The sequence below is a fragment of the Gymnogyps californianus genome, chromosome 1, assembly GCF_018139145.2.
Source record: "Gymnogyps californianus isolate 813 chromosome 1, ASM1813914v2, whole genome shotgun sequence".
NCBI classification, from domain to species: domain Eukaryota; kingdom Metazoa; phylum Chordata; class Aves; order Accipitriformes; family Cathartidae; genus Gymnogyps; species Gymnogyps californianus.
In genome coordinates this window covers 164695821-164722231 of record NC_059471.1, presented here as the reverse complement: position 1 = coordinate 164722231, position 26411 = coordinate 164695821, and the positions used below count along the sequence as shown (strand labels likewise).

The 26411-nt window shown below is 49.3% G+C and overlaps 6 protein-coding genes across 8 annotated transcripts; 3 read left to right on the top strand and 3 right to left on the bottom strand.

The window, feature by feature from the left end:
* The first annotated feature begins 233 nt into the window (after nt 1-233).
* Nucleotides 234-1022, top strand: LOC127014104 (histone H1.01). The gene has a single exon (XM_050893187.1). The coding sequence runs from the start codon at nt 234-236 to the stop codon at nt 891-893; it is 660 nt and encodes a 219-aa protein (XP_050749144.1). The 3' UTR covers nt 894-1022.
* Nucleotides 1023-1262: 240 nt separating this feature from the next.
* LOC127014167 (histone H2A-IV) lies at nt 1263-2295 on the bottom strand. Of its 2 annotated transcripts, XM_050893324.1 has the most exons (2): nt 2215-2295; nt 1263-2109 (listed from the first exon to the last, which is right to left on the bottom strand). In XM_050893324.1, the coding sequence occupies exons 1-2, from the start codon at nt 2293-2295 to the stop codon at nt 1906-1908; spliced, it is 285 nt and encodes a 94-aa protein (XP_050749281.1). In that variant the 3' UTR covers nt 1263-1905. The 2 variants fall into 2 exon arrangements, with proteins under 2 accessions (XP_050749281.1, XP_050749271.1); XM_050893314.1 differs by having other exon boundaries at nt 1263-2295.
* A 163-nt stretch (nt 2296-2458) lies between these two features.
* LOC127014199 (histone H2B 1/2/3/4/6) lies at nt 2459-3085 on the top strand. The gene has a single exon (XM_050893384.1). The coding sequence runs from the start codon at nt 2652-2654 to the stop codon at nt 3030-3032; it is 381 nt and encodes a 126-aa protein (XP_050749341.1). The 5' UTR covers nt 2459-2651; the 3' UTR covers nt 3033-3085.
* A 7904-nt stretch (nt 3086-10989) lies between these two features.
* LOC127014174 (histone H2A-IV) lies at nt 10990-11818 on the bottom strand. 2 transcript variants are annotated; one of them, XM_050893347.1, is made up of 2 exons: nt 11738-11818; nt 10990-11632 (listed from the first exon to the last, which is right to left on the bottom strand). In XM_050893347.1, exons 1-2 carry the CDS (start codon nt 11816-11818, stop codon nt 11429-11431), a joined length of 285 nt encoding a protein of 94 aa, XP_050749304.1. In that variant the 3' UTR covers nt 10990-11428. The 2 variants fall into 2 exon arrangements, with proteins under 2 accessions (XP_050749304.1, XP_050749293.1); XM_050893336.1 differs by having other exon boundaries at nt 10990-11818.
* A 335-nt stretch (nt 11819-12153) lies between these two features.
* Nucleotides 12154-12622, top strand: LOC127014217 (histone H2B 1/2/3/4/6). Its single transcript, XM_050893422.1, has one exon. It carries the CDS (start codon nt 12160-12162, stop codon nt 12538-12540), a length of 381 nt encoding a protein of 126 aa, XP_050749379.1. The 5' UTR covers nt 12154-12159; the 3' UTR covers nt 12541-12622.
* A 1575-nt stretch (nt 12623-14197) lies between these two features.
* LOC127014210 (histone H2B 1/2/3/4/6) lies at nt 14198-14590 on the bottom strand. Its single transcript, XM_050893411.1, has one exon. It carries the CDS (start codon nt 14576-14578, stop codon nt 14198-14200), a length of 381 nt encoding a protein of 126 aa, XP_050749368.1. The 5' UTR covers nt 14579-14590.
* Nucleotides 14591-26411: the final 11821 nt, after the last annotated feature.

Sequence of the window (26411 nt, the reverse complement as noted above, 5' to 3'; positions counted from 1 at the left end):
CTTCTCCTCCCTCACCGGGGAAATGGGGCGATTTGGTGGCAGAAATTCCGAGGAAAATACACTTTTGTTAGTCCAAAGAAACACAAATCGAGCACACCGAAGGGCTCCCCGGCCGTGCAGCGGGGCGGGCTCTGCAACGCACCAATCACCGCGCGGCTCCTCTCTAAAAATACGAGCATCTGACCCGCGCCAGCCCAATTGTGTTCGCCTGCTCCGCAGAGGACGCCGCCGCGATGTCCGAGACCGCTCCCGCCGCCGCCCCCGATGCGCCCGCGCCCGGCGCCAAGGCTGCCGCCAAGAAGCCGAAGAAGGCGGCGGGCGGCTCCAAAGCCCGCAAGCCCGCCGGCCCCAGCGTCACCGAGCTGATCACCAAGGCCGTGTCCGCCTCCAAGGAGCGCAAGGGGCTCTCCCTCGCCGCGCTCAAGAAGGCGCTGGCTGCCGGCGGTTACGATGTGGAGAAGAACAACAGCCGGATCAAGCTGGGGCTCAAGAGCCTGGTCAGCAAGGGCACCCTGGTGCAGACCAAGGGCACCGGCGCCTCCGGCTCCTTCCGCCTCAACAAGAAGCCTGGAGAAGTGAAGGAAAAAGCGCCCAAGAAGCGGGCGGCCGCAGCCAAGCCGAAGAAGCCGGCGGCCAAGAAACCTGCCAGCGCTGCCAAGAAGCCCAAGAAGGCGGCGGCGGTGAAGAAGAGCCCCAAGAAAGCCAAGAAGCCGGCGGCCACCACGGCCAAGAAAGCAGCCAAGAGTCCCAAGAAAGCGGCCAAGGCAGGCCGCCCCAAGAAGGCAGCGAAGAGCCCGGCCAAGGCGAAGGCAGTGAAGCCCAAAGCAGCTAAGCCCAAGGCGGCCAAGCCCAAAGCGGCCAAGGCAAAGAAGGCGGCGCCCAAAAAGAAGTAAATTATATTAGAAGAGTCCTGCTCTACATACTTTGTTATCCAACGGCTCTTTTAAGAGCCACCCACACTTTCCCTAAAGGAGCTGAGGCACCGAGGTCGTCAGTAACCTGCAGCAAGGATCAAGTAATTCGTAAGTCGTCAGAGGTCAATTGTGTGTTTTTTTCCCCTACGATTATCGAAAGAAACGCTAACGAGCACGGTATAACGCGGCGGCTTTAGGGAAGTGCAGACTTTTACGTCTTTTTTTTGCCGAGTAATTGGTTTGATTACCAGGAAGCAATGTTTTATAATAGTGATTTGATAAACATCGGATGTATGTTTTTTTAAGGATATATTTTGTAACAAAAGTAATGCAATTGCTAGGCACGCTACTACTGAGCCATGTCTAATCTGTTGTATTATTTCTCTTAAGGTGTCTCCTTAAATGGTTTTGTCTGTTTGGGGGAGGAGGGGAGGTTTCTTTATTGACCTGAAAATAGCCCTGAGCTCTCCCATTCCTTTTGTTCCCGATGAGAAAGAAAAAGAGCTTTAAGTATTGAAAAAGACCGCCCTGACCAAGGATTGGCCAGCGGAGAGCCCGGCCCGCTGCCCCTTCCCCCCTTCCCTGAAGACGATTACGCTTCGTGTCTCTGGTGCTGTTTCAGCCACTCTCGGAGAAGAAAAAGGCGGAAGAGCGGGTAGGGACAGGAGCTCTCGCCGAAATACAGTGTTCCCGTGTTCTTTGGCGTAAGAACTAAACGGAAAATATCCCATACCAGGAAGAATTTGGTTTGGGAGTACGTTTTGGCACGACTTTGTTAACGAAAACATGGAGAGCGTTGATACTATCACCAAGCCAAAAATACTGTCAATAAAGATGGAGAAAATAAGAAAACACGGGTTGAGTAATTCATATAAAACGGCATAACTATAGTACGGATAACTGAGCTCTCTTATGATTATGTGTGTGGCTCTGAAAAGAGCCTTTGGATTATTTTCTCCTGAAGAGACAACGGGACGCCTTTCCCTTATGTTCACTTGGCTTTAGCCTTGTGGCTGTCGGTCTTCTTGGGCAGCAGCACGGCCTGGATGTTGGGCAGCACCCCGCCCTGCGCGATGGTCACCTTGCCCAGCAGCTTGTTGAGCTCCTCGTCGTTGCGGATGGCCAGCTGCAGGTGGCGGGGGATGATGCGCGTCTTCTTGTTGTCGCGGGCCGCGTTGCCCGCCAGCTCCAGGATCTCGGCCGTCAGGTACTCCAGCACGGCCGCCAGGTACACCGGGGCGCCGGCGCCCACCCGCTCCGCGTAGTTGCCCTTGCGCAGCAGCCGGTGCACGCGGCCCACGGGGAACTGCAGCCCGGCCCGCGACGAGCGCGACTTGGCCTTGGCCCGCGCCTTCCCGCCCTGCTTCCCGCGGCCGGACATCCTTGCTTGCTCGCTCGCTTCTAAGAGCAACCAGCAGCAGAACGGAGCACCCAGCCAGCGCTCCTCAGCTATAGCCTCGCGTTCCCACCTCGCCCCTTCGCTGATAGGCTGAGAAGTAGGTCTCCTCTGGACAGCCAATGAGGAGGTGAATCGAATCTCGACCAATAAAAAACGGCTATAGAGGAGTTATGACGCGTTGTTGTGTTCTGACCAATGAAAGCACGCAAAGGGAATGCTGGTCATTTGCATAAGAGAGTTATAAATACGTGGCACGCGCGGCTCATTGCCCTCAATTCGCCTCTTTGCAGTCGCTTCTGCAGCAGTTGTGGTCTGGGAGAGACGCGCGTTTGTCTGCGATGCCTGAACCGGCCAAGTCCGCCCCCGCGCCCAAGAAGGGCTCCAAGAAGGCGGTGACCAAGACGCAGAAGAAGGGCGACAAGAAGCGCAAGAAGAGCCGCAAGGAGAGCTACTCGATCTACGTGTACAAGGTGCTGAAGCAGGTGCACCCCGACACGGGCATCTCGTCCAAGGCCATGGGCATCATGAACTCCTTCGTCAACGACATCTTCGAGCGCATCGCCGGCGAGGCCTCGCGCCTGGCGCACTACAACAAGCGCTCCACCATCACCTCGCGGGAGATCCAGACGGCCGTGCGGCTGCTGCTGCCCGGCGAGCTGGCCAAGCACGCTGTCTCCGAGGGCACCAAGGCTGTCACCAAGTACACCAGCTCCAAGTAAGCTGCCTCTGCGCCCTGTGCCAGACCTCCTCGACCCAAAGGCTCTTTTAAGAGCCACCCACCTTTTCAATAAAAGGGCTGTACAGTTAAATATGGAAAAAAAAGCTTTAGTTCTTTACTGTGAATTCTTAATTTATGTTCATTTTTTAAGTTTCACTTAAGATTAATTTCGATAAAAGTTTTTCTCTAATTTTGTGTGTCAGGGAACATATGCTTTATTTCTGCAACAAATGACTTGCTGTAGCTAAAGGGTTTTTTTTACTGTATTTTCTTTCTAGATGATACTGTTAATTTATCATTCTATTACAGTTTTAAGATTGTGGTATGTATATTTCTTGTACAATACATCACTATTCTAAGTATGTTTATGTTATGTGCATTGTAAATTGAAGGAAAAAAGGCTTCTGTTTTCTAGTCGGGAGTCAAAATTACGACTAATGGAATCTTATCCACGTACACGCTTGTAACCGCTGTAACAACATCTACCACTTGATGGTGCTCAGTCTTCTCTTTTTTTTTTTTTAGCAGAAATGAGAGGTGTCTACAGTGAACTGTACTGTAAAAGAATTTATGTAGTAGCAAGTGACGTTTATCTTAATAAGCTGTTACCAGTAGCCCAGTGATTAATACAACACAGAAGTCCTTTCTAAAAGTTATTTATCTTCAGCAATTTTCTTAATAATTCTACTGTGCATGTGATTTTTACAGTAACTTGCATAGCTTCTCCCTACCACTGCTTTAGGTAGAGAATATTCCCCTTGTAACTAAAAACACAAAGTGAAGATAAATATTATTTCATACCTATCTGACCTTTCCTGTATTTATATGTCATTAATTGTATTAAAACTATTAAACACTAAGAAACTAGCCACTGTGGGCTGACTTCGTAAACTATCAGAGTTTATCATATAGCTACTAATCAGCCCTAAAGTCTTTCAGCCTCAGACCACAGGGTTTCTGAATCACTCCATCACATTCTTCGGTAATTGGATGCTGCTGTAGATCCAGATCAAAGCCATTATCACCTTCTCTCAAATTGGATCTGAATAATCCTGAATTCCAAGTATAATCTGTGGACTTCTGAACACACTTAGTTCACACAGGGACCACAGAATCACAAAAGGCAACCTTTCTAGCACTGAATGCATGTTGTTTGGTAGTACAGGTAGAGAGACAGGCATCAGGTCTCTCTTAAATCTGCCACCAATTTATCAAAGTTAATTTCAGCTTGAAGGCTGATGGGAACCTCTCAGATTGGATTTCAGATATCCAGTGGGAAGAGGCATCCTCCATACTCCATTCTTCAGCAGCTTCAAATGGAGTTCAGAGATCTGCTCTCCAAGTGCCTTAGTGCAAACTTTAACATGGTTTGTATATTCTGGGCCTGTGTATATGTCCAATACCTAAAAAGATGAATAAATGATGGTATATTCCAGTCTCTAGGTTTTTGTGTAAGGGGTTGTGTGGGTTACTAGAAAGGGACTCTAGAAAATATCATATACTAAAAGTGCTCATATTTTGATACTGATGATGATCATCAGAAGAATTTGTCAGCGGCTATTATTCTCTATAATCAGTCATGTAAAAGTCAAATTCAATTATGTTGTCCTAAAAAAAAAAAAGACCCTAGTTCAAACTACAGCTATCACAGAGCAGCCCTGTTGCCTGAGTTTGAGTTGGAGCTTGGTGGTGCCTTTTGGCCTCACAGCTCAGGAATCCATATGCATTCTTTTTGCCTTTCCTGTCTTTGTATGCTCCGTGCTGCACACTTCATTAACATAGCTTTCACAGAAATTTCAGGGGATCTTTTTTTTTTTAAAAAGGCTGTTTCAGTATGTGAAATTGTTTCTAGGCTCATGAAACTCTTCACTCAACAGAAAAGAAAATGTTGCTTATGATTTCTTTTTCCAATCTCAGTATGAATGATAAGGCAATATTAGGGGGCTATAATGTGAACATAGCATTTCTACTGTGCACACACGTCATCAGATCTGATTCTAACACATCCATTATTTTTCTATCAGTGCTGAGACCAAAGTCTCTGAAATGACAAAAAACAACTACCATGGAAAATTTTGTGTGCTTGTTTTCACCAGAGGTAAAAGTAGTAGGATTTAGGCTCAGCAAGAATAGCAAACATAACAATTTCATCCCACAGGAGGATGAACATTCAAAATTAATAAAGCAAATAGTGTGAATATAAAATCAGATGACAGCATATTCTTCCATCATTCATGTTCTTTAATGTTCTTTCCCATTCAGCTCAAAGCAGTGTTCTTTGTATTCTTAAATCCACTCTACCAGATGACATCACCCAGCAAGAGTAAAATGGCACAGTGTTCAAATACATCATCCTGGTGTAGCAGGAATTATGCCGCCGCCACCTAGACCATGGTAGGAATTATGCGGATGCCACCTCAACGTGGCTCGGCCCTAGGCTCCTGCTCAAAGAAGACGAGTCTCCAATCTGCTGAGTAAATTAGTGGTTTATTTATTCGACATGCAGAGCAGCTCGAGCTGGGTACCTCCAAAGAGGGACCCCTACACCAGATCGCGCCCCCCAATTATACCTGTAGCACCCATCACCCGATCCCCAAGTCCAATCACTTAATTCTGGTCGTGGTCTCTTGATTTCTTCTTGGTTTTCTTGGTCGCTGGGCTGGCCTTCTGAAGTTACCTCTTTCTCTTGGAATTTTTTCCTCAGTCCTTATCTTCTTCATTCTGCTTGCATCTGCCGGTTTCAGCTAGTTCTGTGTTTGCAGCATTAGTTTTTATCAAAAAGTTTACTTTCAGTCAGCTCTTCTGGCCTAAGGCTTCAACTGCTTTAGCTTCTCATGCTAAGCAAGGCTATTAATCCTAACAGTTCTCAACACTGGGAAGTGCTAGAATACATAATCTTTAAACAGGCCCTTTGTGCTGTATTTTTATCTACCCTCCATGTCTATCTTCAAAATACCTCTTTATTCACAGCAACTGAAATAAAGGGTATATTTATTTTTGGTTATACAATCATTTTTATCAAAATACATTTTTTATATCAGCAACCTTTTATATATCTAATTAGCAGAGTTACATTACAGTTTAGTCCTGTAGTGAATAACCAGCCATAAAGAAAACTGAAGAACAATCCAAACAGTTACAAAAATTCCCCTATCTTGTTTTTAATAGAATAATAAAGTTAGTAGCACTCTTGGAAAGACTTATATCTTCTCTAGATCAGCATACCTACAGCAAAATTTATATTTATTAATCATCATGTTTAAAAAAAAATGTGCTTTTATTTCTGCAAAAGTGAAATACACCAGCTGGGTAAACAAATAACTTTCTCTAGTTAACTGACCAGACAGTGAATCAGAAACGAGAAATAGATGCCACACACCTGATCCAAAACCTGAACAAATCACACACTGCCTATAGCAATTTTATACTACTTCCTGCTCTTTTTTTTAATGGAGTAAATCAATATCTGCTCACCTACTTATGAAATCAAATTGTTTTTCCTAATGGCCAAAGATTATAATTACTCAACACACAGGGCAAATTACTGCTATGTCAGTTTCCCAGAGATTTTTTTCTGGTTTTAATGGAAAAGAATGCATTTCAAAACAATTAGCATTGAGGGAGAAAGTATTAACTGCAGCTAGGGAAAAAGATTTGGTCTTATATACACCTTGAAGTAATGCTTTTTGCCAGTAATGAAAATGTGCCTGGTTCAGATTGTAAAGGAAAAAATTGAGTCCTTGGGCTCCAAAAACCTGGTCTCAGGGTTTCGCTGTATCAGAGCACAGCGCAGCTCGAGACATGACCTAAATCTCACTGGAGAAGAGGGTTGGAAGTAGAGGGGAATGCAGCTGGGAACACCCCTTCTCCCTTCCCAGCTCACACACCTACAAGGAAGGAAGAAGCATCACAATGAGCAGGGGTAGCTCTTTCCTCGGGGACTGGGGTCACAGAACCAGAGGCCTATGTAGGTGGAAAGGGTTTTTTTAGGTTTTGGTTTGTGTTTCCTTGGTGGCTGCAAAGAACTAAATTATTTGACAGCCCCTCCTGATGGATAGATCGTTCCAAAAGCATTCCTTGTCAAAAATGGTACTAAGTATTAATCACAAAGGTTCTTCCATCCATTTTTTAACACAGAAAAGCTCAGGAAGCAATTCTGGACATACTTGCATTTTAACAGTAGAAAATAAGTAGTTTGTGTGTGAATGGAGTATCAGGACAGCTTGGAATTTTCATCACCAGTAAAATCCACAACCTTTTTGTACTTGTAGTCAGTCCTGCTTGCATTGCATGTAGATTTTGTACTTGAAAGGGTCATAGGAAAATGGAAGAAATAATTCCCAAAATAAGAAGAGGGCACACCTGGAGAATTACAGCTGAAATTTGGACTTCAGACAGAGTAAAGGATCTTGCACTACCTTTGAGCAGCATCAGAGCTATGAAGAAATGCATGCATCTCTTGTATGCATCCCCTTTTCCTTTTGTAGCAAGTAGCAGCCACTGCAATGCGAAACAATCTGAACACTCCACATGATAAAGCTTTTTGCCTTGTGCGCTTGGGACACAGTAAGGTTAGCGTCTTTAATCATCCCGCTTAGAAAAGAGGACAAGAATTACCATAGGAATGACATAGCCCCAATCTTTCTACACATGGAAATATGTCTTTAAATAGGGCTGCCTCGTCCTGTGCTCCAAGCACCAGCAGACAGAACTGACCGCATCACGGGCCAACACGGGTGCCTGGCTCAGCTGAGCTGGCGCAGGAAGCCCAGACAATTTATTTGACTCTGTTTCACTCCCTACATGCAGGGGCTTTTAAACTCTGCCTTTTGAAATTGCTGGTACAAATCCCATGGAAGAAGTGAAATGGTCACATGGGTGTAAGGCATATTGAGCTCCTGAAGTTTTAGCCTTAATCGATACTTAAATGTCACGCAAAACCTCATGGGATGTGTATGTGTTGTACTTCAGACTTACAATAGCAGCTTCTAATTGTGCATTTATTGACGGGACAAAAATCAGACAATAAGGGTTTCTAAAACGTTGATAAAGACAAATAGAACGATTAACCCTTTTCATAACATCATGGAGGCAGAGAAGTCTTTTACTCTTTTTTCATTTTTACAGTATTTTCCACCTGAGAACACTTGCATGAAAGACTGTATTTCTCAGCAGGAAATGGCACAGAGTATAAACAACAGGGGACAGCAGGAAGTTTCAGAAGAACTGAGGTTTATTTACAGCATTTATCTGAACTGAATAACGTGGACTCTTCTGCTTACACTACAGGTTTATTTCTCGACAATGAAAGAGTTAAAAATACTTTAATTGGTGAAAAAGGTAAAAGGAAATAGCTTGTTTCTAGGTTTAAAAATCCGGGGCCCTGCTCTGCCCTTACCGGAGATATCCGACCCTTTTCTTTGCCTTCCCCCCGCTGTTCCCAGGAACCTCTTGCAGTGCAGGGGGTTTGGAGGATTCCGCAGAGCAGCGTAGCCCGCTCAACCTTCAACCTCCGCAACGCCCCCGTCCCCCCTGCGTCGTCCTTCTCCGCCCAGCCCGGCCTCTCTCCTTGCTTCTTCTCTCGAATCGCCCCGTCTTACACCGCACTCCTCCTTCGACTCATCTGCAATGGACCCCGGCTCCCTCCTCCCTTGGAGGCGGATCAGTCCTTAAATCCCTGCCTCTGGCACCGGCGCGGGGAGGGGGAAAATATCTGCTTGCCACGGCCGGACCGACAAACCCGGAGGGTTTCGTCATCGCTGGAGAAACGAGGGGTCCTGGTGGGGACTGGCCGCTCCCTTATCCACCACCCGCTGCATTTACGCAGCGACGAGACAACTTGCCTTCAGCCTGAACTCTCCTCCGTTAACGCACCCAAATTAAACATGTGGGATTCAATCACATAGTAAAGCCAATACTGCTTAGTAGATATTAAAAGCCCTTTGAGTGTTTTGGTTCTTTTTCTGTTTCCCTCGCTCAAGGAATAAAAGGCACAACGAAGAAAGAAACAAATTCATACATAATTAATTCGTTTCAATGTCCAGCCACCTCTTCAATCCGGGTGCCGTTGTGCGGTCCGCTGTCCGAAACAGCGCACGTCCCCCTTTCCTCAAGCGTGATGGGCGAAGAGGGACGCGTAGTGGCGGCTGCCCCAACAGCAGCCGACCTGCGCGGGACCGGGACCCGCCGGGAGGGGGGACCAGGGGGGCGGGGGATGCGCTGCCTTTTACCAGGCCGCCCGCAGGGCCGGCTCGTCAGAGTTGCTAAGTGGTCCCATTCACACGGGCTTAAGGAGGCAGGTTTCTCTTTGTCTCTTGATCACAGGCTTTTTCACCGTCCTCTCCCATTCTGCTGTTGCAAAACCGAGTTAATGTTAAAGAAATAACCGGGAATCCGTCTGTGCCGCTTATAAGAGACTGCAGGTGTTCACACTCGCCTTGTTAAGAAATATACACCTTTCAAAACCGATCTGCCCACTTACACCAGTTTTGGTAAACCACATCTATGAAGCATCTTCACGAAAGTGTCTGGCTGTACAATATACATTTCAGGCCTTGTGGCCCTTCACTGTTTAGACCTCGCGTAGCCCTATCGGTTTTTTAAGGCTTTGGTTCCCAGATGTATGATTTGAAACTAGAGCTACATAATGCCTAAACGCATTCTGCAACAGGGAAATAAGAGGAATAACTACAAGATTAATAATGAATACTGTATCTTCTGTACTGTTGCATTTCTACTCTTAATACCAGAGCATTCATTTATAAGGGAAAGAAATCCAAAAGACTGTCCTCTTGAAAGTTTCTACAGCCTCGAAACTAGAATTTAAATCCTCTCACACAACATCGAGATGATGCACATGTACCCAGAGGGTTTCACAGGGCCCCTCCCCGTTTTTGCTACAATCCCCAGTGGTTCTGATATGCAGACGACAGTTTCATTATGTAGAAAAAACGCAGACACAGAGGAGACCGGAGACTTCCTTCCCCTGTAGATAGATGAACTTATTACCGACTCAATTTTAGGAAAGCTAAACTCAGTGAACACCAGGTCCACAGATATGTTAGCCCACATCTCTCTTTCCCTATACTGGAGAACAGAGATGGGGAAAACTGTGGTCGTGTTGAAAACCACTCCTGTTGCTCCAGTGCCACCGAGCTGATCACCAAGGCCATGTCTGCCTCCACAGAGTGCAAAAAAGAACCCTAGGAAAGTCAAGAAGCTGGTGGCCTCTGCAGCCAAGAACCTGCACAAGACTGTAAGGCTAAAAAAAGCGGTGAGGAGCTCCGCTAAAGCCAGAAGGAAGTCAGAAGCAAGCAGGGCAGCACCAAAGCAGAGAAACAGCTTTAAGGCAACACTGTGCCCTGCTAGAACGGCAACTGCTCTTCTAAAAACCACTTGCCTTCTCCCAAAACGAAGTGGGAGCTCGAAGCTCCCCATACCTCATGGAGAAGAGGGGGCAGATCCAGGCAATAGTGCCAGAAAAATGAAATTAAAAGCCACAGTGCCCTTCCCACTGTACCGCAGCAGCCGTCACCGTGGTGGCACATCACATCAGGCAGCTCACTGAGAACACGGGTAACCCTGCCCTGATCGAAATCCTTCCCTAGTGCTCTGCAGAGTTAATTCTGCCAAGGAAAGCCAGCGAGACTCTCTCACGTGTTAGCTTTAAAACACAGCGAAAAATGGAAATTAACAAGGGGACCGAGGCAGGGAACATGCCTCTGTTGTGAAAGAATTGGTTCAGGGTCCCTGCCGGTACTGCATAATTTCTCCAGGGTTGTAATTTTTTGTGTGTGTGTGCGCTTTGCTTCCTTTCCCTCTCTGAATTTGAAAACTCCACATTACCCAGAGTTGCAACAGTGACCAGCTACTCTTTGATACTCTCGAAAAGAACAGAAATAATCGAGACCAATACGAAGACTTCAGTTTATATTGCCCTCTAATAAATACTACATAGAGCATTTACAGCAAAGCCAGAGTTTACTTACTAGGAAGCACAATGTTTACTCCAACATCATACAAAAACTGTAGTTGCCCCTGCCGACACATTAAAAAAGCCCAGACTTTCTCAAAACAAAAAAGTATTTTATTAAAATAGGAAGTAATTCTAAAAAAGCAACAAGCAACTAAATCGAATATCTCGGTAGATCAGCGCAATTTTTTTAAAAAGTAACATTCAGTATTAATAAAACAACATCTTCCCTACAAAAGACTTAGGCAGGAAGGGAGAACATAATCAAGGCAAGCACAAAAAAAAAAAAAAGGCTTACATGTTTCTGCCTGCATTCCCTAGAACCGAAACCACAAACAGCAACTCAACTCTTTATGACCATTGTGGGTGGCTCTGAAAAGAGCCTTTTTTTGTCTGATTTGTTTCCTGATTAGTCTTAGATGTGTTCACTTAGCTTTAGCCTTGTGGCTGTCGGTCTTCTTGGGCAGCAGCACGGCCTGGATGTTGGGCAGCACTCCGCCCTGCGCGATGGTCACCTTGCCCAGCAGCTTGTTGAGCTCCTCGTCGTTGCGGATGGCCAGCTGCAGGTGGCGGGGGATGATGCGCGTCTTCTTGTTGTCGCGGGCCGCGTTGCCCGCCAGCTCCAGGATCTCGGCCGTCAGGTACTCCAGCACGGCCGCCAGGTACACCGGGGCGCCGGCGCCCACCCGCTCCGCGTAGTTGCCCTTGCGCAGCAGCCGGTGCACGCGGCCCACGGGGAACTGCAGCCCGGCCCGCGACGAGCGCGACTTGGCCTTGGCCCGCGCCTTCCCGCCCTGCTTCCCGCGGCCAGACATCGCAGCGACTCAGCCAACTCAACAACCACAGACGCTCCGCACAAACACCGACCCGCGCCCGCCCACTTATATACGGCTCGGGCGGAGCGGCGGCGCCTTTTCTGATAGGCTGGGAAGGAGGCGTTGTTCCGGCATCCAATGGGAACGCGAATCGAGAGGTGTCCAATAGCAAAGCTTAGCTCGGCGTACCGACCCGAAGTAGACCTTCCAACCAATGGCGATGCGACGCTGTCGAGCCGCTGCTTTGCACAGCGCCGCTATAAAAGGCTCCCGCGGGCAGCGGCGTTACCCGGTGCTTCGTTAGCGGTCCTTGTCGGTGAGTGAAGTGCGCGTTTGCTGCGATGCCCGAGCCGGCCAAGTCTGCCCCCGCGCCCAAGAAGGGCTCCAAGAAGGCGGTGACCAAGACGCAGAAGAAGGGCGACAAGAAGCGCAAGAAGAGCCGCAAGGAGAGCTACTCGATCTACGTGTACAAGGTGCTGAAGCAGGTGCACCCCGACACGGGCATCTCGTCCAAGGCCATGGGCATCATGAACTCCTTCGTCAACGACATCTTCGAGCGCATCGCCGGCGAGGCCTCGCGCCTGGCGCACTACAACAAGCGCTCCACCATCACCTCGCGGGAGATCCAGACGGCCGTGCGGCTGCTGCTGCCCGGCGAGCTGGCCAAGCACGCCGTCTCCGAGGGCACCAAGGCCGTCACCAAGTACACCAGCTCCAAGTAGAGCGTCTGGGATCGTCAGTTTTAACCCAAAGGCTCTTTTAAGAGCCATCTATCTCTCCAGTAAAAGAGCTTTAATTTCTGTATTTTTACTTTAGTTTTCTGATAGTATCTTTGATTATCTTAATGATGGCTGTTTAATCCCAATGATCTAAAAGCCCTAAGCATAGTTTAGTATTAAGAACACAACCCCTATCTCTGGTCCGTACTTCTTGTGGTCTGTGCACTTATCTCTTTACGGCTTTCTCTGCCCTACTGAATCCACCCATTACTGGTGAGTCTTCACAGTGTCTGTTGTCCATGTGCTTTTATGGGCCGCTTCTACTACCAGCTCTTTGTAGGGCACATTCCCTGTGCCTCCGCTTCCTGTGTGCCATTGGTCAGTGAAAGTCCTTGGCATCTGAAATGAGAGAAAGAGAAAGTGGTTACAGTGCTTGCTCTCCCCTATTGAGGCCGGTTTCAGCTCTGGTCCATGCTTTCTCCCTGTTGTCATACAATGAGCTTCTATGTTGTCAGTCATAGACATATACCAATATAGTTTCAAGCTGTCTTCGAGTATTTAAGAAATTAGTAAGGAAACACTTTTTTTTTTTTTTTAGTGCTTTGTTTCATTAGTCTTCCATATCTGGAAAAAATCTTCTGTTTAAAATGTATGCCTGTCGTGGTTTAACCCCAGTCAGCAACTCAGCACCACGCAGCCGTTTCCCCTCCCCTCCCCGTGGGGTGAGGAGGAGGAAAGGAAAGGAAAAAAAAGTAAAACTCGTGGGTTGAGATAAGAACAGTTTAATAACTAAAGTAAAATATAATACTAACAATAGTAATAATGAAATATAATAATAATAGTAATGAAAAGGAATATAACAAAAAAAAAAAGGAGGGGGGGGAAACAGTGATGCACAATGCAACTGCTCACCACCCGCTGACCGATGCCCAGTTAGTTCCTAAGCCACGATCCGCGCCTCCCGGCCAGCTCCCCCCTGTTTATATACTGGGCATGACGTTCCATGGTATGGAATACCCCTTTGGCTAGTTCAGGTCAGCTGCCCCGGCTCTGCTCCCTCCCAGCTTCTTGCACACCTGCTTGCTGGCAGAGCATGGGAAACTGAAAAGGCCTTGGCTTAAGATAAGCGCTACTTAGCAACAACTAAAACATCGGAGCGTTATCAACATTATTCTCACACTAAATCCAAAACACAGCACTGTACCAGCTACTAAAAAGAAAGTTAACTCTGTCCCAGCCGAAACCAGGACAATGCCTTAAAGGATTAAGCTATTGCCTCGTATTTTTTTATTCTAAGGTTCCTAATAGAAGTTTGTTAATGGTTTCAGAACCGACTAACATTCAGATAGATAAGGTCTAATGGCGCGTCAACGACTGCGCTTTCTTAGCCCCTGCTGCCCCCTGATGGGCGTTCCCGAAGTTTCTATCATTTTGCGTTTCACAGCATCAGGTTAAGACCTCAGACTCAGAGACATAGGACAAACTGCAATAACCGATGAAAAACTGGTCCCGAAGGACACTATGCAAGCGAGCCTTAGAAGACAGAGAAGTTAAATAACTGTCAGAAAACACCAGTGACAAAGCTCTTCAAATGAAAGAATTGGTGGTTCTTAAAAGAGCCTTTGGGTCGAGGATATCTAGCACAGGATGCAGAGGCAGCTTACTTGGAGCTGGTGTACTTGGTGACGGCCTTGGTGCCCTCGGAGACGGCGTGCTTGGCCAGCTCGCCGGGCAGCAGCAGCCGCACGGCCGTCTGGATCTCCCGCGAGGTGATGGTGGAGCGCTTGTTGTAGTGCGCCAGGCGCGAGGCCTCGCCGGCGATGCGCTCGAAGATGTCGTTGACGAAGGAGTTCATGATGCCCATGGCCTTGGACGAGATGCCCGTGTCGGGGTGCACCTGCTTCAGCACCTTGTACACGTAGATCGAGTAGCTCTCCTTGCGGCTCTTCTTGCGCTTCTTGTCGCCCTTCTTCTGCGTCTTGGTCACCGCCTTCTTGGAGCCCTTCTTGGGCGCGGGGGCGGACTTAGCCGGCTCGGGCATCGCAGCAAACGCGCGCCTCACTCACCGACAAGGACCGCTAACGAAGCACCGGGTAACGCCGCTGCCCGCGGGAGCCCTTTTATAGCGGGCTCCAGTTATATGCGAGGAAGCCCCACCTCCGGAGTTCCTGTGACGCCTTGAGGCCAGAGAAACTGGGGCGGGGCGAGTTTGCGCCCCGGGCGATGCGCCCTTCGTTCGGGCGCGGGACGGTGTGTGTTGTGCGGGGCTCAAAGCGATGTGCGTTGTCGCGGGGAGAAGAGCGATGTGTTTGTCATCGCCGCAGAGCCATATGCGCGGCCCTCTGTGTGACCTGGGGAGCAAAGGGATGTGTGTTTCCTGTGGCGCGGGGAGGTGGCAATATCGCGGGGCGCTGAGCAGTCCGTCGGTGCAGAGCGATGGGAGTGTCGGGGAGGAGCGGAGCGATGTTTGCCCGTCGCGGCAGAGTGGGGTGTGTGTGTCCGTCGTCGCGCACGGCGAGGCGTGTGTCGTTGGATCAGGGCGATACATTTCGGGGAGGCATAAAGCAATGTTTGTGTCGGGGCGTAAAGATAACGAGTTTTGCGCGGGCCCAGACCTATGTGTTTCGCGGGGGTGAAGAGCGACGTGTGATTCTGGAGGCGCAGAGCGATGGCTGTGTCGGACGGAGGACGATGCGTACGTCGCGGGGCGCGGAGCGATTCGTGTGTCTTTGGGGCGCAGGACGATGTGTGTTGTGGGGGGCTCAGAGCGATGTGTGTGTTGTCGTGGGGCGCGAAGCGATGTGTAGTCAGCCCGTGCAGAGCGATGGAGTGTCTTCGGGGATCGCAGCGATGTGAGAGTCCGTCGGCGCAGAGCGATGCGCGTATAGGGGAGGATCAGAGCGATGTGTGTGTCATCGGGAGAAAAGCAATGTGTTTGTTAGGGCAGAGCGCTGTGTGTGTCGCTGAGGCGCAGAGCGCTGTGTGTTTCGGGGCGTAAGGGTAATGTGGTTTGGGGAGCGCAGAGCGATGGCTGTGTCGTACGCAGGGCGATGTGCGTGGGGGGGCGCTGAGCACTGTGTGTATCCCGTTGGGGAACAGAGCGATGTGTGTGTCGTTGGGCTCAGCGCGTAGCGTGTGTTAGAGGGAGCAGAGCGATGTGTGTGTCGTTGAGGCATAGAGCGATGTGTTTCGGGGGGGGTGGGGGCGGGGAGCGGGCGACACGCAGAGCGATGTGTGTTTCGGGAACGCAGAGAGATAGGACTCCCGTACGCAGGGCGATGTGTGCGCCATGGGGCGCGGAGCGATGGATGTGTCTTTGTGGCGCGGGACGATGTGTGTTGTGGGGGCTCAGAGCGATGTGTGTGTTGTCGTGGGGCGCGAAGCGATGTGTAGTCAGCCCGTGCAGAGCGATGGGAGTGTCTCCGGGGAGCGCAGCGATGTGGGAGTCCGTCGGTGCAGAGCGATGGGAGTGTCTCCGGGGAGCGCAGCGATGTGCAGTCAGTCGGCGGAGAGCGATGGGAGTGTCTTCGGGGAGCGCAGCGATGTGGGAGTCCGTCGGCGCAGAGCGATGCGCGTATAGGGGAGGATCAGAGCGATGTGTGTGTCATCGGGAGAAAAGCGATGTGTTTGTTAGGGCAGAGCGATGTGCGTGTTGCTGGGCTCAGGGCGCAGTGTGTGTTGGGAGGACAGCGAAGTGTGTTTCGGCAGGTGCAGAGCGCTGTGTGTGTCGGGGCGTAAGAGTAATGCGGTTTGGGGGGCACAGAGCGATGAATTTCAGGTGGACGCACAGCGCTATGTTTCAGGAGGCGCAGAGAGATAGCAGTGTCCTATATATGGGGATTTCTGCGTCGCGGGGCGCGGAGTAATGCGTGTGTCGTTGGGACGCAGGACGGTGTGTGTTGTGGGGGGCTCCGAGCGATGTGCGTTGTCGCAGGGAGAAGAGCGATGTGTTTGTCGTCGTCGCAGAGCCATACGCGCCGTGTCTTTTCGTGGTGAGCAGAGGCATGTGGGTTTCGTGAGGCGCAGGGCGATGTGTGCGCCGTGGGGCACGGAGCGATGTGTAGTCAGCCGGCGGAGAGCGATGGGAGTGTCTCCGGGGAGCGGAGCGCTGTGTGTGTCGCTGAGGCGCGGAGCGCTGTGTGTTTCGGGGCGTAAGGGTAATGTGGTTTGAGGAGCGCAGAGCGATGGCTGTGTCGTACGCAGGGCGATGTGCGTGGGGGGCGCTGAGCACTGTGTGTATCCGGTCGGGGAACAGAGCGATGTGTGTGTCGTTGAGGCATAGAGCGATGTGTTTCCGGGGGGGGGGTGGGGGGGTGGGTAAGGGCGGGGAGCGGGCGACACGCAGAGCGATGTGTGTTTCGGGAGGCGCAGAGAGATAGGACTCCCGTACTCAGGGCGATGTGTGCGCCGTGGGGCGCGGAGCGACGGATGTGTCTTTGTGGCGCGGGACGTTGTGTGTTGTGGGGGGCTCAGAGCGATGCGTGCTGACATGGGGAGAAGAGCTATGTGTTTCTCACCGCCGCGGAGCCATATGCGCGGTGCGTGTGTCGTGGAGAACTGAGGGATGTGTGTTTCTTGGGCGCAGTACGATTTGTGGGGCGCGGAGCGATGTGCAGTCAGTCGGCGGAGAGCGATGGGAGTGTCTTCGGGGAGCGCAGCGCTGTGTTTGTAGGGGAGGATCAGAGCGATGTGTGTGTCATCGGGAGAAGAGCGATGCGCGCGCCGTTGGGCGCTGAGCGATGTGTTTGTGGGGGCAGAGCGATGTGTGTGTTGGTGGGCTCAGGGCGCAGTGTGTATTGTGGGGAGCAGAGCGCTGTGTGTTTCGGCAGGTGCAGAGCGCTGTGTGTGTCGGGGCGTAAGAGTAACGTGTTTTGGGGGGCACAGAGCGATGTGTTTCGGGGAGGACGCACAACGACGGTTGTTTCGGGGCAGACGCAGTGCGATGGCTGTGTCGTACGCAGGGCGACGTGCGTGGCGGGGCGCTGAACGATGTGTGTGTCTGTCGGTGCGGAGCGATGTGTTTCGGGAAGGGGGAGGGGGGTAGGCGACGCCGGGCGATGTGTGTTTCGGGAGACAGAGAGAGATGGGACTGTTGTAGGTAGGGCGATGTGTGCATCGTCGGGCGCAGAGCGATGTATGTGTCCGTCGGTGCAGAGCGATGGGAGTATCTTCGGGGAGCGAAGCGATGTGTGTGTCCATCGGCGCAGAGTGATGCGTGCATAGGGGAGGAGCGGAGCGATGTGGGAGTCATCGGGAGAAGAGCGATGTGTGCGCCGTAGAGGGCTGAGCGATGTGCTTGTTAGTCGGGGCAGAGCGATGTGTGTTTCCTTCGGCGCGGAGCGATGCGTGCATAGGGGAGGAGCGGCGCGATCTGTGCACCGTCGGGCACAGAGCGATGGCAGTGCCGTACGCAGGGCGATGTGTGCGCCATCGGCGCGGAGCGATGTGTGTGTCGAGCGGTGCACGGTGACGTTTGCGTCGGGGAGTGAAAATCTAATGTGTGTTTCGGAGTGCACTGTTTTTTTCGGGGGCACAGTGCGGTGTGTGTTTCGGTGAGACCCAGTGCGATGTGTGTGTCGGAGATACGCTCTGTGTGTGTGTGTGTGTGTCTGTTTGCATATCTTTTTATGGTAAACATATTACGGAACGTTAAGGAAGTGAAGGATGTGTACACTGAACAAAGCAGTGTACTGGAACACAGCAGTGGGCTGTTGAGAGAAGCGATCTCCAAGGTCATTGTAACAAGTGCTCCATATTGGGACCCCCGAGCACTTGGAAGGGGACATCGGGTCTTCCTTCTCCTGCTGCTTGACGACGTGGGAGTGAGTGTGTTGCGCACTTCCCGTAGATCATCTTTTACCAGTTTCATTTCGGGTTTCTTCGGTCGAGCTTGAGCAAGCCGCGACAGCACAGCGCCGGGACTACCTACCTACTCGTGGATTTCCGTGTTCCCGTTTGCCGAGCACGGCGCTGCCCTGCTGCGCGCCCTGCCCGAGGATCGCCCAGCGGTAGGGCTCAGCCTAGGTAAGACGAGATGGTCGCGAAGGTGCCCATTGCGATCAGGAGCTCGGCGGCTGCGCCCAGCGTAAAGCCGCGGCTCGTTCCTCTCTGCCCCCCCCCCCCGCCGCGCTCTGCTCCCGGCTCCTCTCCCGGGCCGGCCGTGTGACTGAGACGTTAATTACACACACATTCCTGTAACGAATTTGTGTTTGTCTCATCTGACTATTCCTTTCTGGAAATATTCGTGTTAGGGGTTCAATTACCTTCTGTTTCTTGCACCACTGCGCGAAGCCCTTCAACGGAGCTGTCATACTCATGGGCCCCAAATTAACCCTTTTCGGGCTTCAGCGGTAAATGCGGAAAGAGGATTGCGCACACTCCCAGCCGTGTCCCGGAGCAGCTCCTCTCCCCAGACTGCTCTGTCTTGTCCGGGTGTTGAGGGAAAAGCGATTGTACGTGAAAGTTTTCTAAGTGTGGGAACTGCTGAAGTAAAAACCGCGTTTTATCCCGTATAGAAGTATCGGACTCCTCCCCAGACCCCCCGTCCCTCCATTTGCTGGTGCCCAGACCTGTGGTGGAGCTCACTCATACGGGAAATAGCCACGAATGGAGAAATGGGAGAGGAGAGGAGAGCCTGCGGCGGTCAGGCTCAGGGGCTGAGTCACAATAAGGCACTGACTGGCAACCTGCCTTCACAACACCGGCTCCCTCGGCCCCCCTCCTCCCCGTTTCCCCACGCTGGTTCCTCCACGATTTCCTCGAGCTTTATGCCGGCACACTCCATCGCCTCTCCACGGCGGCTACAACTGCGGCTCCGAGCCCCGCGCACACGTAGGGCCGTGGGAGGGATCTCCGGCCGGGGCGGGAGGGAGGCTCCGGCAGAGCCCGCAGCGAAGGGGCGGTGCGGAGTCCTTAGCGTCCCTTCGCTCCGTGTGGCACGGGGGAGTCTGCATAGGCAGCGCTCGGGGCAGCCCGGCACTGTGCCCTTCAGCAGTCCAAACTCTCCTCCCAGCCTACACAAGGGGCAGATTATCCGGGAGGAGCACAACCCCCCGCCCCCTTCCGTCAGTAGCACCTACTCATGTGCGCAGATTTGACAGGGAAGTCACCTGATTCGCCTGATTAAGAGCTACACGTTAGTTATCACTAATTGATTTTCTGTGCTATCCTTAGCGGTCCAAGAACAGCTTCATACGGTCCCTTCAGAGTGGAATAGTTAACAACAACGGTGAGAATATCTTGGCATGAGGTGGGAATAAACTTCGTCTTCTCAGTGGTGGGATGAAGTACCTTCTCCCCTCAAAACTATGGCAACCAACACCGACATAAACAGGTATTTTATCAAACAACTTAACACTTTCGCTTGCATGCGATCTCTGCCTTAGAAAGTCACATGGTTCCAGAATTTTTTTTTTCTTGAGATGAAGAGAATCTAAATTAAAACCCTCTTCTCGTTGGATTTTTGCAGACATGTGTCACCTCTCTGCCATTTATCGCCTGCCAAAGTCGTCTTCCTAATAGACACTGGTGTGCGTTGGGTATTGTCTGGGAGAGAAAGCTAAGTGCCACGGAAAGAGATGGTGAGAAACAGCTGGAATCGGCATCAGAAGGCACGGTAAAAGAAAAAAAAGATCCCAGGCAGTACAAATCAGTTTTTCTCTGAGAGTTGCTTATCAAACTTCACCCGGCAGCCACAAGCATAAGGAAACAAAAACATACGAGCCACAAAGGTTAGTTTGATGTCTTTCTAGACACGAACTAAATTGTATGGAGAGCTGAAAACGAGTAAGCTGAACTCATTGCTCAGAGTGGATCTACCAACCCAATGTCAAAGGAAATTGGAACGTATCTAAGACAAAGAAAAAATTTGCACATCTGAAGACAGGGGGTTTAGCACGCTTTTGTTCTTGCAAAGCACTGTCTTTCCCGCAGGAACAGCCCACAGAGATATTCGGTCAGCCTGTCCCTCTCCTAGGCAGACTTCATTGCAGTTCTGCTTATACTTCTGCATCCAATCGGACTCTGTTCCCATAAGGAAAACATGCTTCTTGTTGCTATGACCTTCTTTCTCCCTTTCGCTTTGCCAGACTTGAAGGTGACTTGTTTGAGGATTTCTCAAGATGTTGCCGTCCACCTATTGGTTTTAACCTCTTGGCTTTGGGGTTGCATTTAGGCTCAGACTTTACCTTACGTGCTGTGCCTGTGCATCTCTGACTCCACTGGCTGCACTTCCCTGGCTCGACCTCGTCCCAGCCTTGTCCCAGAGGACTTGCCCCATGATCCAGGGCTGTGGCTGTCCCCGATCACTGTCACCACGTGTGGGTGCTGCTGGTCTGTGTCCTTGTTGGTGACAGCCTGACCCTGCCTGCCCTGCTGTCGCCCTTGTCTCCTAGGTCACCTACCCTTGCAGGGCAGCCCCTTCCTGCTGCTCCCCCACAAACTTTATTTAACTTGTTTGTCCACCTAGGAATGCATTTACTGAAGTTAAATTAGACTTAATATAGAATCTCCTCCCCTTTCAAATAGCCATCATTTACACATCTGTCCCCATCTAGTGTGTTAGTGATGATAGCACAGATATGAGGATTGAAGTAAAAATTCAGCCACTTCCAAGCAGTTTCTGAGACTTCAGCCTTCACTGTTGATCCTGCACAGATCACTTTTTCTAGCTTGGCATGCCATCACCTTCTCAAATACCTGATGCTGGGATAATATCAGGGCAGGCTCCCCTTGATTTGCATAAAGATGACCTATTGCTGACTTGGAATGGCGGAGTTCAATATTGCATCCGCTTTTATGACTATTGGCTGCAAAGTATCATAGGTGTCAATAATAGTGGCCATCGGCCTGTTCTGCCTTTCCTTCCTCTTTCCTTCTCCTGCCCTTCTTCCTATCTACCTCACCCATCTGAAAGTGCCTCCTGTTTGTTATTCCCCTTGTTCCCAGGAAGTTGCTACATACAAGCACTCTCCCATCCCCACTCCTTCTCCTAGGGAATGACCATTTCCTCCTTACAGCATGCAAGCAACATTGTCATAACTGAACATGTAGCATCCACCTCTTCCCTGCCTCATCAATGTCCTAATTCCTGATTTGTGGCGTTGAATTGTGGTTTTGAGCTGTAGCAACTCAGCTAAGGAATGTGCTGAACGTCGCTACGGTTGGCCTAGACAGACAGGAGAAGCTTGTGGCGGGTATTCTTAAGCACTAGAGAAGACAGACTATTTCTTTGTCCAGCTGAACAGAGAATAGTTACCACCCTTATTATCTTGTTTTGGTTGTCTGTGTGCAGTCAGGCAATAAAGAGATGGACAAAGGAGAGAGCTAGCGCCAGAGGTGACAAAGTGATGCAAATGTATGATATCCTGAGGAAAGATATCCCAGGGAACCTGTGAATCGAAGCTGAGCTGCACTGAGCACCTGCCTCAAGTGCCTGTATGCCCAAGCGATAGTTGGCAGCATCCTGTAGGGAAGTGGATGCTGGTTGTGGCCCCACACTTTCCTCTGCAGTGGTCCTACTGACAGGTGGGACAGCCAGAGAACTCATGAGCCAGGTTAAGAGAAGGAATCGCCAAAAATTAGGGGTGTCATCCCACTGATTTTGCTGATCTCATTCTGTGAATGAGATTCGCTTATTCTGTGAATATTGGGCTGCATGCAGAGCAACCTTGTCCGGGAAGCTTTCAGAATAATCTGCAAGCCCTGCAACACTTTTTTTTGAGGAGGGGGAAGGAGGAATCAGCAGTTAGGGACTGTAGCAAACAACCAAAGTGGCTCCTGGAAGCAAAATGCTCACTATGACTTCCTGGGTATCACCTGGAAGGAAAGGAGCACAAGCTCCTTCTGAAATACATAGGTCTTTCCAACCTCAAAATGCCAGGGAAGGAGCCATGGATATCGGCTTTCCAGTGTCTCACCTTTCTTCTCAGTGCTCACTTGCAATGCTCTGCGGCTCATTTATCACAGCCTACAAGGAGGAAGGGTAGCTTAGAAGTCTTCCACATCCTGAAGTACGGTAGCTGATTGCTCTCTTCCCATCTTTGTAATATTGCTTTCCACCATCGATCACAGGTCTTCTGAGCCAAGGCACCAGGCAGCTATGAAGTGGCTCAGCCACTCAACCTCTGCCTGTGCTGCCTGCAGCTTGTGGGAGACTGTACAGGACAGTTCAGTTCTGCAACAAGGTGTACCATTACACATTTGTCACTTCTTATTTCACCCTGACAAAAACCAGACCCACGCTGCTGCAGGGGCCAGGCAGAAGTCAAAACTAAAATTTTCTTCTCACCATCTTGAAATGCAAGTGAAAACTTGGCCATGTGGCACAGCACCTTTGCTGAGGCTGTTTGTGGAGTGGACAGCCTAGGAAAAAGAGTGCCACCTCCTTCCTCAGAGTCACCCGCAGTGCGAAGGAGTTGCTGTTCCCCAATGCACAGGGCAGGCAACATCAGTCCAGACACGCTGCACTGGGAGATCCCAGATGACATGCACAAAGTGTGCAGTAGCAAAGGAAATGTCACGGTCATGTGGCATTGAAATGCATTATTTCACATGTTCATGATGCCCAAAAGATCTTGAACATTTGCCTGAACAATTAGAAATATTCAAATTGGTGACACCCAGAGTTTCTGTTCTACACATCCTTCTGGTCTCCAGCTTGTGCACACATTTTCCAGACATGTTGTATTTTGTGTACCTTGTGACCCTCCCAGCTTATTAAAGGAATGGATTAAGCAGAACAGAAGAGTGGTGACTGGCTACTTTCTCTCTACCTGAATTCATATTCCCTACTGGCAAAATTAGGCTTTTTATTAAACCATTAATATACACATATAAATTCATCCAGTACAGTGACATTTTCATATATATTATATTTATATTACATTGAAATGTTAAATACTAAACAAGAAACTTTATAATTTGACTGATTGATTGATTGATTGATTGATCTGAACTGATTCTTGGAATTATCCCTTAACTGAGCTTGGAAGTTATCAAAAACTATGCGGTCTGGAATGATCAAGGAGTTATTTCTCTCTTGCTTTGAACCAAAATAAAATTTAAATAAAATCTGAATATTTTTTCAAGGAGATAATTTTAAGAAAAATGAAGAAAGCTGTATCTGTGGATCCTCTTGTTATAACTAAATTTTCTGCCTAATGCCTACCATACCTCTGGTCATGGATTTCTTATTTAAAGACATTACTGAGCTATCTGGGGATTTTAAATCTATATGAATACAAAAACCTTTTATCATGGGAAGAGTCCTTGGTTGGAGACTGAACAGTATACAGTTGTAACCCCTTCCCTATTAAGACATGAAGTTTTCTTACTCATGTAACAATGTGTTATGATTTAGAATATCATGATAAATCAGTTTTTAAATAAAATCCATCATCCATGGACAAAAGATACCTCCCAAATCATCCAAAGTCTGCAATTACATCAAGGGCAAATTTGAATTGCGTTGAGTGACTCTGTGACTTCGTTTATGTTTCTTATGTACCTGGAGTACCCATAAGTCAGAATGAATTTAACTGGATGTCATGCTTTAACCCCAGCTGGCAATTAAGCACCATGGCCACTCGCTCACTACCCCCCAGCCCCAGAGGAGAGTATCGGAAAAAAAAGTAAAACTCATGGGTTGAGATAAAGACAGTTTAATAGGACAGAAAAGGAAGGAATAATAATAATAATAATAATAATAATAATAATAATAATAGTAAAAGTAATAGTAATAGTAATAGCAATAATAGAATATACAAAACAAGTGATGCACAATACAATTGCTCACCACCCGCTGACTGATGCCCAGCCAATTCCCAAGCCACGGTGTCCCCCAGCCAAGTCCCCCCAGTTTATATACTGGGCATGACATCATATGGTATGGAATACCCCCTTGGCTCATTTGGGTCAGCTGTCCTTGCTATGTCCCCTCCCAGCTTCTTGTGGACTCCCAGCCTCCGCTGGCAGGGCAGTATGAGAAGCTGAAAAGTCCTTGACTTCATATAAACACTGCTTAGCAACAACTAAAACATCAGTGTGTTATCATCAACATCATTCTCATCCTAAATCCAAAACACAGCACCATACCAGCTACTAGGAAGAAAATGAACTTTACTCCAGCCGAAACCAGGACACTGGATCACATATATAAAGTATGAATGCTCAGCAGCACAGGCATCAGGAAGGGCTACTTGCTTGAGAAAATATTGAAGATGCTGTGCAGCCTTAGGCAGCCCAAGGTGAAAAACATTTTAATGGGGCCTTGCAGCTATAGGCTTAATGCATGACCTTGATCACCGTGTTTGAAATATGCATACATATGCTGCAGTGCTGCCTCCTCAGCTGCATCTATGAGATGGATGCCTCCATATATCCCCCTGAGCAAACAGTCAAAGTTTAGCACAGTTATAGTTCACTTGGTGGGATGAATCACAAGACTGGAGGGCTGCAATTGATGGCTATAAACTGTTCAGAAGGGACAGGCAAGGAAGGGGGGGTGGGGGGTGGGGAGGGGGGTGTCCTCTATGTAAAAAAATGGATTGATTGCACAAAGTTGTCTTCGAAAAACAGTGATGAACAGTTGAGAGCTTATGGGTAAAAATTAGAGGCCAAGCCAACAAAGGAAACATCACGGACTTCAATCAGCCTGACATCTGCTGGAAAAGTGGCACAGCAAGCTGTAAACCATCCAGGAGACTCCTGGAGCATGTTGAGGATAATTTTTTAATCCAGGTGAAAGACAGCCCAACCAGAGGAGAAGCACTACTGGACCTGTTGCTCACCAACACAAATTCACTAATTGGAGAGGTCAAGATTGGTGGCAGCCTGGGCTGCAGCCTGGGCCCAGGCCCATCACGAACTTGAGGGATATGGGCCAGGCAAAACGTAAAGTGAAGACCCTGAATTTTAGTAGAGCAAACTTCCAGTTGTTTAAGGAACTAGTGGATGGGACCCCCTGGGAAACTGCCCTCAGGGATAAAGGAGCAGAACAGAGCTGGCAGCTATTTAAGAACATTTTTCTTAGAGAACAAGTGCTCTTGATTCCCATGTGTAACAAAGCAGGCTAGGAAGGCAGGAGACCAATATGGCTGAGTAAGGACCTTCTGGTCAAACTGAAGTGCGAGAAGCAAATGCACAGGCAGTGGAAGCAGGGACATGCATCCTGGGAAGAACAGGGATGCTGTCCAGGTGTGTAGGGATGGGATCAGAAAAGCTAAGGCACATGTGGTGCTGAATTTGGCAAGGGATGTGAAGAATAATAAGAAGGGCTTCTGCGGGTACGTTGATCAGAAAAGGAAGACTAAAGAAAATGTACTCCCCAATAAATAACACAGGAGATCTAGTGACAGCTGACCTGGAGAAGGCTGAGGTACTCAACAATTTTTTTTGCCTCAGTTTTCACTGGCAATCTCTCTTCCCACATCTCAAGTTCCTGAACCTCAAGGCAGGGACTGGGGAAACAGTAGGAAAAGATCAGGTTCGAGACCATCTGAGGAACCTGAACATACACAAGTCCATGGGACCTGACAAGATTCATCCCAGGGTCCTGAGGGAATTGGCAGATGTAGTTGCCAAGCCACTCTCCATAATATTTGAAAAGTCATGGCAGTCAGGTGAAATGCCCAGTGACTGGAGAAAAGGGAGTATCACACCCATTTTAAAAAACGGTGTGATATTCCTTTACAATAGGGAATAAGTAAAAAGAAGGACACTGGGAAATACCGACCAGTCAGCCTCACCTCAGTGCCCGGTAAGATAATGGAACAAATCCTCCTGGAAGCTATGTCAAAGCATATGGAAGACAGGGAGGTGATAGATGAGAGGTATGGATTTGATGGATGGACTGTTGGCTGGATGGTCACATCCAA